Source organism: Austrofundulus limnaeus, unplaced genomic scaffold (genome assembly GCF_001266775.1).
Source record: "Austrofundulus limnaeus strain Quisiro unplaced genomic scaffold, Austrofundulus_limnaeus-1.0 Scaffold687, whole genome shotgun sequence".
NCBI lineage: Eukaryota > Metazoa > Chordata > Actinopteri > Cyprinodontiformes > Rivulidae > Austrofundulus > Austrofundulus limnaeus.
The window spans coordinates 4,077-14,487 of record NW_013953089.1 but is presented as its reverse complement, the minus strand read 5'-3'; the positions used below and the strand labels follow the sequence as shown (position 1 = coordinate 14,487).

The following is a 10,411-nucleotide window of genomic DNA, read 5'->3' as shown; positions in this document are numbered from 1 at the left end:
CATTTTCAGTTGCAGACTGAGTCATTTTTGCATTCCCCTCTCTGTCATGTGGATGGAGGACCTCAGTTTAGCTTGTTTGTTGCGCTAGCGCCGAGCTAATACATATAAGGCTATGTAGTGTCTGCGTTAGCGCAAAGGCTAACTGGCTAAGCTGAGGTTCTGTTCTGTTAACAGTGAACACCAGAGGGCGCAAATTAACAGCTTTCTTTGAGGCACCGAAGTTAGAGTTGTGTTTCGGTCTGTATACTACCGTTGATCTTCGCCCCGGTGCCATACTGGAACCGAGTTTCAGTACCCAACTCTGCTTGAGAGGCTATCTGTTGTTAATATAATAATATCTTATAGACTTAACTATTTATTTATAACCAACACAGTTCATCTGCAGTAACAGTTGTGGTAAAAACTATATGTGTAACTTTTTTCTCTGAATCAATCTGTTGAAACACAGTTTGTTCTTCCTAAACTGATGTTATGTTCTTCCTGGTTCTGCAGGCATTCAGTCCATCCCTCCTCAAGGAGGTAAGCTGGAGATAGCCGGCATGGTGGTTGGCCAGTGGGCGGGGAACAAACCTGTCCATGGCAGGGGAGGCTTCAACATGCAGGTGGTGTCAGTGGGAGCAGGAAAAGGGTGAGTGATGGTTTTTGTTTTGTTCTTTTCGGTCAAACCAAGTGTTTACTGTTTGATTGTCRGTGCAGTTTCATTTCATTTATTTATTTAAAAGGACAAGGCACATTGATCAATGTTCTGTGAATATAAAATGCGCAACAGCTAAATTTCATCTGTAGTCCTGAGCAGATAAAAAAGTAAGTTAATAAAACAAGTACACAAAACAAAGTTCAATACTGCCCAACAAACACACAAACTCCTCAGTCTACAAAATACACAGTTAAATTATTTTACAAATGAATGCATGACTGATTTTCTTTCAGCCAAACTTTAAGTTTCTTTTTAAAAAATGGAATAASTGTCACAAGCTGCTTTTCCATTGACCATGAAAATGGGCAAATTAGAATTTCGAAAATAAGTTTGCTCAATGGAAACATGTCAATTTCGAAAAAACTTCCTTTTTTCGACTAAATGATTTTGCGCTAGGGTGAGGTGGGTTTTCGGCCGTAGCGAAATTGGTGTGTTTCGCAAAACTGCAATGGAAACACTTTTTTCACATCACAGGAGTCACATGATCAACAACCGGCTGTTTCTACTGGCGAAAAAGATGACGACGAAGAAGACAAGAGGAAGTAGAAGTAGTAAAATCACTGAAGTTGTAAAWGAAAGTAGTAAACTCACCGACTACAATTTCCCAAAAACGCCGCATACGTAGCCGCTCCCAAATATGAGGGRCTTGTTGCTCGAAAGCCTTGATAAGACGCCGACGTCTCCTCTGATGGCTGATGATGATCGCTAGTGTCATGGTAGCAATTATTACCTCCATTGCCGCCGTGTTTGTAAAGACTTATCGCGAGAACAAACGTATTCACGTGTGACTTTAATAGCATTTCTTACTTAATGGAAACATTGCAATTGCGAAACTTTTTTTTTTTTTTTTTACATTAACAGAATATCGACAAAGTTTTGCACACATTTGCAATGAAAACACAGCTTCTGTCTCTGATATTTGCTGGTTCATTCCATAAGGAAGTTCCTCTGATAGACGTGACCTTCCACCCAAACTCAGTTCTCTGTCATGTGACAACACAGTCCCCTCTAGTTTGAGACCTTGTATTCATTCTGGATGTRTGTTCGTGGATAAAATTGTTTAAAGGTGGATGAGCATGTCCATTTAAGACCTTAAAAACAAGACTTAAATCACTGAATCTGATAATTTTCGAAGTCCAAGATCTTGTATTTATCAATGATTTTACAGTAATGAACATAAGGTTGTCTGTCAAGAACTTTAATTGTCTTTTTGTTGTTGAGGTATTTCTACATGTCTCAAAGTTCTGATGAAGACAATAAGAGGACGCAGTTGTAGAAAGACAATTCAGACATTAAAATAGATTACGGTATTTCCTGGTATTTATAGTAATAGATCACTGACGGTGTTTACCAGGCAAGTCTAACCCTGCTCCTCCAGTGCCACTAASCTGTATCTTTTACTTGTTTTTCTGCTTCAACACACCTGATTCAGTGATTGAATGACTTCTTCATGTTCTGCAGTAGTCTGTTCATCATCTGTTCATTCAGATTAGGTGTGTTGGAGCAGAGAAACATGTAAAACCTGCAGGGTAGTGGCCCTCCAGGACTGGGCACCACTGTGTTAGATCCTGACTGCAGCAACTCATGTGTTTGGAAATGTTTTAAAAACTGGTGCAAAACTCTTGAAATGTTTCTTTCTCTTCATAGAAGGGGAAAGGAGATTCCAGCAAAAGTGAAGGGTGGGAAAAAGGTAGCTGCCAACAGAACACAGGTAATGACCAGCACTGCTCCAAAACATAAAGCTGTCATGTTGTAACTTTACAAATACAGTTTCACAGAATCATGATATTATGGTTACAGCTTTAAAATATGTTATTTAGAACTAAGTATTTTTATTATTATTTATGTATTTATTTTTATCATTCTTGAAAATAAACTAAATAAAATCAACACACATTATATTTCATATTTCTTTAACAAGCTAGCTTTTATATTCCTCTTTTCCAGCAGTTTTTAACTTCAGTCTTAAAGTGCCTGTGACATGCCTGTCCTTCAAATACAAAAAGYCAAAGAAAGCATCTTTATGCTTAAGAAAATTGGCATTGTACACATGATTTTACACATTTTGTCACATAACTGGCCTATTTTCTTTTGAACTTGGCTCATCCAAAGTGAAACAGGAAGTTACATCAAAGGGGAACTCTTTCATAAAATAAACTTGCTGGTCTCTGTTTATTAAAACAAAATTATTTAAACTTTAACTCTGAAACATCAGATTCTTTTCTACAGTCTGTGTTGTTAGCTTTTGTAACAACACTGCTTACATGCTGACATTCTCCTTTGACATCACTTCCTGTTTCTTCACATGCCAATATCTCAACAACCGTTCATCTGAGCGACATGAAATTTGTTTTGCAATATGTTATCAATGTTATCTTTCAAAAAATGCATTCATGTTTATTACAAAAATTTGATGTCACAGGCACTTTAAGTTTATTCCACAGTTGTATTCCTTAAATTGAAGAACTTCTTTCCTTCAGACTAGTTCAAATTGCAGTTTTACAAAAATCTCAACTCCTTTAAAGTGCCTGTGATGTCAGATTGTTGACAAGTTGATGAGATATTTGCCTGTGAGGTAACAGGAAGTGATGTCATAGGGGAATGTCTGCATGTGAACAGAGTGCATAACAACACAGACTGTAGAGAAGAATCTGATGTTTCTTAAGATTATTTTGAGTCTCTATCAGAGAGATGAAGAGTCAGATTTCAAATAATATTGTTTCAATAAACGAAGACCAGAGAGTTTTCTTTGTTAAAGAGTTCCCCTCTGATGTCACTTCCTGTTTCAATTTGGCTGAGCCAAATTCAAAAGAAAATATGCCAGTTATGGGAAAAAAATGGGTTAAATTGTGTGAATTATTCCAACTTTCTTAAATAAAAAGATGTTTTCTTTGACTTTTTCAATAATTTCAACTGATAAAATCATGTATTTGTTGGATGACCATAATGTTTTTTAGTAATAATTCCTCCAGCTCTTTTTTGTGAAGTCAGAATAATATTTGTAACTTCTATGTTTGTCTCCAGACTTCAGTACAATGGATTAAATGTGGAACAATCATTGCATCATACAACACATACAGATCTTTATCAGTTAATAACTCTTACTTTATACAGCCGTGCATCTCACCCTCATTCACGCTGCAGGGGCAAGAACAAACCATTTCTCATTCCCTCTTTTCTGTTTGGTCATACCTTCTGGTGTCCTGTTAACACTCGTTCTCACGGCTCTCCCTCAGACATCACCCCCACCATCCAGTAGTCCCACCAAGCCCCCAGAGGAGGTGGGCTCCACGCCAGAGATTACAACTCAGCAGCTGAACGGCAGCTCATCAGCCTCTGCCATCGACCAGCCCCTGGAGCTGGCCCCTCTGGCCCAGCCAATCTCATGTGCCTTAGCCAGCAGAGACAACCAATCAGAGGGGTTGGAAGTGGAGGCCCCTTGTTGCCTTGACGACTGCCCGTCAGATGAAGCGCTACAAAAGGAGGAGTGATGGCATTCTTCCCAGGATGCACTGCTCTCAGAGAGTTGTTTGTGTTCGACTGCCTTTCCCCAAGATTTATTTTGTTTTTTTGCCCCGTCTGCTAACTTCACGCTAAATCCCATGAAGCAGGAAGTGAAGCGACGGCTCCTCGCTCCACTTCCTGCTCCATCTGATCGACTGAAGCAGTTAGCTGTTGCTCCCCTTATTTTACTCATGTGGTTTTACATTTGTTTCATAACGAAGAGTTTCCTCCATGAGTTCATAAGCGCCCCACCCCTTTTAAAAAAAGAATCCCAGATGTCACTTTTCTTGCACTCAGAGCGAAATAGGCTTGAAGTTTTGTCCCGTGTCACAGCCCACCCCTTAAACGAGCCCTCTAGCCCCCTCAGCAGGGATATCTGTACAGCTCAAGGTTTTTAGTTGTTTTTAATGGTCCCATTGTTTGAATCTCCACGACTATGGCGACTGATGGGAGGCGGTTACAGCGTGGAGTTGGTGAGGTTTGTTGCCATAGCCTTAGAGAGGTTTGAAGTGAGAGTTTCAACACAGTGGTGTACCGTTCTGTGCAGTGAACCCCCCACACCCCCACCTTACCATACACACACACTGTTGGAATGTGTGCTGGCGCAAACCCCTCCACTTTATAGATTAATTGGTTACCTATCACTGGAGCACCACCATGGTTATAGTGTGCTGTCTTATTTTGACCTATGTAGCATAGCCTAGTCCTTAGATGTGCTAAGAACCCCATAAATTTATGCACCTTAAGCCCTGAAGTATGCAAGATTGTCCTTTCCCCTTTGTCCTTTTGTCCCAAAGCTTTGATTGTATTAACCCAGCAGAAGCACTTAATGTTGTATTTAAAATACGATGAGACTAAATATGCCCCTATATACAGTTGGAATAACATTCTGCCTGCTCCGAAGTAAATCTTTATGACATGTAGGACTACATTTAAAGGTAGAGATCTATTTGAGAGACGTCAGAATGTGAACAGAGTGGTTTCAAACAAAGAAGCACTTTGTTTTAAAAAAAAATTCAACCACACTGGACAGTCCTCTACCAAGTGAAAAAGATATTTAAAAAAAAAAGAATAAGAAAAACAAGGCACCTTCTTGACTCGAGGCCAAAAAGAATAAAACTAAATGCTGCCCGGTGACAGAGGTGGAAAGGAAGTTCTGAGCAACCGATGCCTAAATCATTCGGTTAAGAACTTTACAACGAAGCTACAGCGGGGGGTTTTGGTCGTTCGGGTCAAAGACTCCTGGAAGTTTATCAGATTTTCAATATGTTCTTTCCAAAGCGTATGTCAATAATGCACCGCTGTCCATCTGCGGCAGCGCGTCATGACAAACTGATGCGACGGCAGAGCCCCCATAACTTGAACCCGTTGGCCCAGAGCTGCTGCCATGCAGAGCCTGGAGCGGGTCCATGTAGACCAGCAGGAAGCCTTTCTGCTCTAAAGTCCATACCTGTGGCACACCACGGGAGTGTGCCACTCACAGCCTGGGGCATCTGACGTTATTGACATGTTTCTAGAGCACTTATGTATGTAGACAATGAATTGTGCCACCCCACCACCACCCCACAGTGGGTGTTATCTAACAAGAGATATTTAAATAAACCTGGTAGCACAGCTGCAAATCTAAAAGCAGTAAAGTGACAGATCTCAGACCTTTAATCATTCTAAGAAAGGCTGAAATTGACTGCTTACACACAAAAAGGCAAGTCCACTAGAAGCACCTTATTTTCTTACTATGTTGGTGACTTGTGCTCTATCATGTGCCACAGAATTGACAGAAAAAGCTCCTCTGAAAAGCAAAACAACAACCCTGACACCGTTCGTGTTAATGTAGTCACTTTAAAAATCTTTCTTTATTCGTTGAGCTCAACAGTTAATGACACGTCGACCCATCGACTGCCACACGTGTAGACGTTACGAGGCTGGACCGCATCGCCATCGATTACATCGACACCAAACGAGACCAGAGGTTCAGACCCGTTTCGCTGTTGCCGTCAGGTGCAGCGCACGTTGTAGGGTCTGGGGTTTAACACAGGACTTTAAAACACTGACACCGAGACTAGACGACAGAGTTTAGCTCTACTGGCCGAAATACTAAGTCTAGGATTACTAGGAGTCATATACTCAACYGTTTCAATTTTTGACATTAGTTCAAATAACATGGATTGCAACAAAAATATTGTGGCAAAAAAAAAAAAGAAGAAGAAGATGGCTTTTTCAGCGGCGAGCCAGAGCATGATCCTGTGTGATGCCCTCTCTCGATTCGCTCGCTGGATGACAATTAAAACACTCTGACACACACACACACACAAACAACACCCAGACAGATATCAGTTGTATTTGTTACCAGCAGCATTCTCTCTGCTTTTGTGCTGAAGTGATGATTTTATTTTAATTTTTTTGTGCAGTTTCAGTTCAGTCAAGTGATTGTCCGTTCATCAGAGATCATTTGGTAACACGTTCTACTGACTGTAATCCCACAGCGTCAGGTTTGCATTGAAGGTTTATGGAAAAGGAGACACCTCGCGTGTCAGGCATGCAAACACACACACACACACCACACACTAATACAGACATGCAGATACATCAGTGGTAAATCCAGAGTTACACAGTAGCTAGTTTGGAGAAAATATATTCAACACAACACATGATGTAGTGTCCCTCTTTGTCCTTGTCTGTTTTAGTTCARTAGGTATTGATCAGTGATTTTTCTACTTGTTCTATCGGTTTCTCCCCCGTTAACCATGTTTTCTCTCACCTCCCTCTTTGTTCACTTCTTTTCTTTACCCTCAAAACCTCCTCGCTCCCTTATAGATGTCAAACATCCTYCCACACACACACAGTCCACACTCACAGGCACTCGTTAAAGTAGCCACACACATGAATATAATACACACAGATGACCCCCCCCACACCCCCCTCTCAACCCCTTTACTTCTTTCTCTGCCCCTCCGTTAGCCCTTTAGGACCGTTTTTTTATTGGCCGTTCTTTTTTCTTCTCTTTTCTCTGGGCTGCCCCGCCCCTTAATCAACCCAACTAACAGTAAAGGTTATATTAACGTTGATAATCAGTTTCTATATGTATCTAGCCAGAGTGATTAAAAAAAACGTAAAAACGAAAAAAAATCAAAACCGTTTTATTCAATTGTGCAAATGTGTTTTCTTACTATTTTAATGTTATTTCATCTAATCTTAACCTTCTACCATCGCTTCAGTTAGTACTGAAACATTTAGCCAACCTAGAGATTTGAACTGTAACGATCGCCGTTCTCATCTGTACTTTAAATGGCATCTTTAGACCACTTCACCGTTTCTCTTGTATGAACAAATAATCGCCCGTTGTTTTGTTTTTTTCTCCCCCCAATTTGAAAAATCGTCTGCACTATGTTCGATTCTCACAATATTCCTGACAACGATTTCTCTCATCAAGTCTAAGCTGAACTCTGCGCCCTTGCACAAAGCAGCAAAGCATGTCTTTTTGAACATCTGAGAACCAAAGTACACCCTCGCCCACCCACAATCGTCCCAACATTAAGAATTAACCCCCTCCACATCCACCGCCTCCTCTATAAGTAACGAGTTTACTGATTAGTATGATTTTATATATAGCTATTCCATTGCAGCACGTGATTTCTTCGACAAGTCAGTGAGGTAACGGTGGCAGTCGCAGAGAYGCAGACGGACAGGGATCGAGCCGGCGGTTTGGACCGCAGAGCCGCTGTGGGTGAATCCGTGTCTCTGCTCGCTGAATTCTAGGCTGTGAGTCGCTGCGCTTTTACAGCAAATCTACAGAAAAACAGGACGGAATGGTAGGAAAGCCTCCGGTCATGCTGGGGTTTGTGGCACTTTATGTATCTTTTCATACTTCTAACTTGTTCTGCTCTCTCCAAGTGTCCTCGTGTTGGCAGGCCCAGAGGCCGGGTCTTCCTTCCTGCACACATCTGGGCTTATTGAAGCCTTCGTGGAGATTTCACACAACATACACAGTTGAAATGGTCTGTTTTAAGTTTGTTTTTGCTAAATTTACCTCAAAAATCTAACGTATATTTTACAAACTGCTGGTGTTTTTGACGTGAGTTAATGGCTGTTAGTTGCACTCGGCCGTGAAAAGGTTTGGCCTAATTTTAACTTTTTACGTCCCATCAAAACAAAAATCCACCAGTAMGAATCTGAAACGACTCAATATGGTGTTGGAAGGAAGATCCACTCTCCTTCAGTTAAAACCTGGCCTGCATGAGAGAGGAGAGTCTGTAAAGAGCTGGACTGTGACTAGAACCAAGTCCCAGAACAAAAGTGTTTCATGTAGATGTGTGGAAGTGAAGCAGTATTACTGTCAAACAGAACCACTGGATCTGTTGGACCTGTTGATTCTCACTGCATCATGTCAGGGTTGATTGAAGGTCCCTTATTTCTGTCTGTCTCTCTTTACACTGCCACTCCCCTCCTCTCAGCAGACCCCCCCCCCTACACACACACCATCATACCCACCCCTCCTCACATGCCTCGGTCCCGTTCACGCTGATTATCACAAACCAATTTCTTTCACTTTGGCCCATTTTCAGCAGCGTCCTGATGCACAAGTACTTTTAAAAACCCAAATCAACCCGTGCAGCGTTAAAGGGTTCAAATCTTTCCATAATATAATTGTTATAGAAATATTATCATCATTATTGTTGTTATAATTATGGTTGGTATAATTTGTCATTGTTAGCATTATGAAAGCACCAAAGGGTCTGTGGAAAGGTGAAACAACGAAAGTTTTGTTTTTCATTTTTAATTTGTCTGGCTGTTGATGGTCTGATCTCACAGAGAGAGGGGAGGAAAGGTTCAGGAAGAGACAAAGATGGCAGTCATGTTTGTACTGGTTGGGAAATGACTTACAGTGCTGAAATAAAATTTATTCTTTTAGTAAAAAAATACGTCTGGTTTCCAGTGTCTTGATTTATAAAATTTTACGTTTGTGTTCAATAAGGACCAATTAGAGATGACGTGGAAAAAAAAGACACGTTTCCATTGCAAATGTGCGCAAAACTTTGTAGATATTTTGTTTCCATTCCAGATTACCTGTTTCCATTAAGTAAGAAATGCTATCAAAGTCACGTGAATATGGTTGTTTTCGCGATAAGTCATTACAAACATGGCATATTGCTACCATGGCACTAGCTCACATCAGACATCAGCACCTTATCGAGGCTTTCGAGTGACAAGCCCTTCATATTTGGGAGTGGCTACATATGAGGACTTTTTGGGAAATTGTAGTTGGTGATTTTACTACATTTTTTTATAACTTTATTTTACTACTACTTCTACTTCCTGTTGTCTTCTTCGTCGTCTTTTTTCCCCAGTAGAAACAGCCGGTTCTTCACGTGACTCCCGTGATGTGAAAAAGTGTTTCCATTGCAGTTTAGCGAAAAACACCAATTTCAATACGGCCGAAAAAAACACCTCATCCTAGAGCAAAAACATTTTGTCGAAAAAAGGGAGTTTTTACGTGTTTCCGTTGAGCAAATTTATTTTCAAAATTCTAATTTGTGCATTTTCATSGTCAGTGGAAACAGCTAGTGACAGTAGAGAGGAAAAACTCCCTTTTAACAAGAAGAAACCTCCAGCAGAACCAGGCTCAGGACAGGCTGCCAAAATGCACTAAATATCATGTTTGTTTGTTTTTTTATTTAATTGACTGATGTCCTGGTGCAGCCCAACAACCTGGAGCTGAACATGCTCAAAGCTGTAGAGATGAGAGTGGACTTCAGGAGACACCTCCCAGCACTGCTGCCCCTCACAGTCTTCAACAGCCCTGTGTCTACGGTAGAGTCCTTCAGGTTCCTGGGAACCACCATCTCACATGACCTGAAGTTGGAGCCCAACATATCCATCCTGAGGAAGTTGGACCTACCTCAGGAGCYGMTGATCCTGTGTGCATCCATAACAGTCTGGTCTGGAGCAGCCATAAGGCAGGAGAGGATCAGGCTGCAGTGAGAACAGCTGAGAAAGTCATCGGGGCTTCACTGTTCTCCATTCAGGACTTGTATTAAGCAAGAAGGAAAAGGGCTGAGAAAATCATCACATCTCCACGCACCCGGGTCATGACATGTTCCAACTCCTCCTGTCTGGCAGAACAGTTTCTACGCCCAGGCCATCACCATCATCAACAGCTGATCAGACATCCATCAGCTATAACATACAGTATATTCTATACTATAGAGAACC

General features: G+C 41.1%; 1 protein-coding gene across 1 annotated transcript in view; it reads left to right on the top strand.

Annotated features, from left to right (window-relative positions):
* Positions 1 to 9,120, top strand: part of LOC106531879 (constitutive coactivator of PPAR-gamma-like protein 2) — a gene marked incomplete in the record, with an annotated part of 25,207 nt that extends 16,087 nt beyond the window's left edge. The window contains 3 exon segments of the mRNA XM_014027820.1: positions 493 to 628; positions 2,345 to 2,408; positions 3,934 to 9,120. Of these exon segments, the coding sequence (XP_013883274.1) occupies positions 493 to 628; positions 2,345 to 2,408; positions 3,934 to 4,188 (455 nt within the window).
* Positions 9,121 to 10,411: the final 1,291 nt, after the last annotated feature.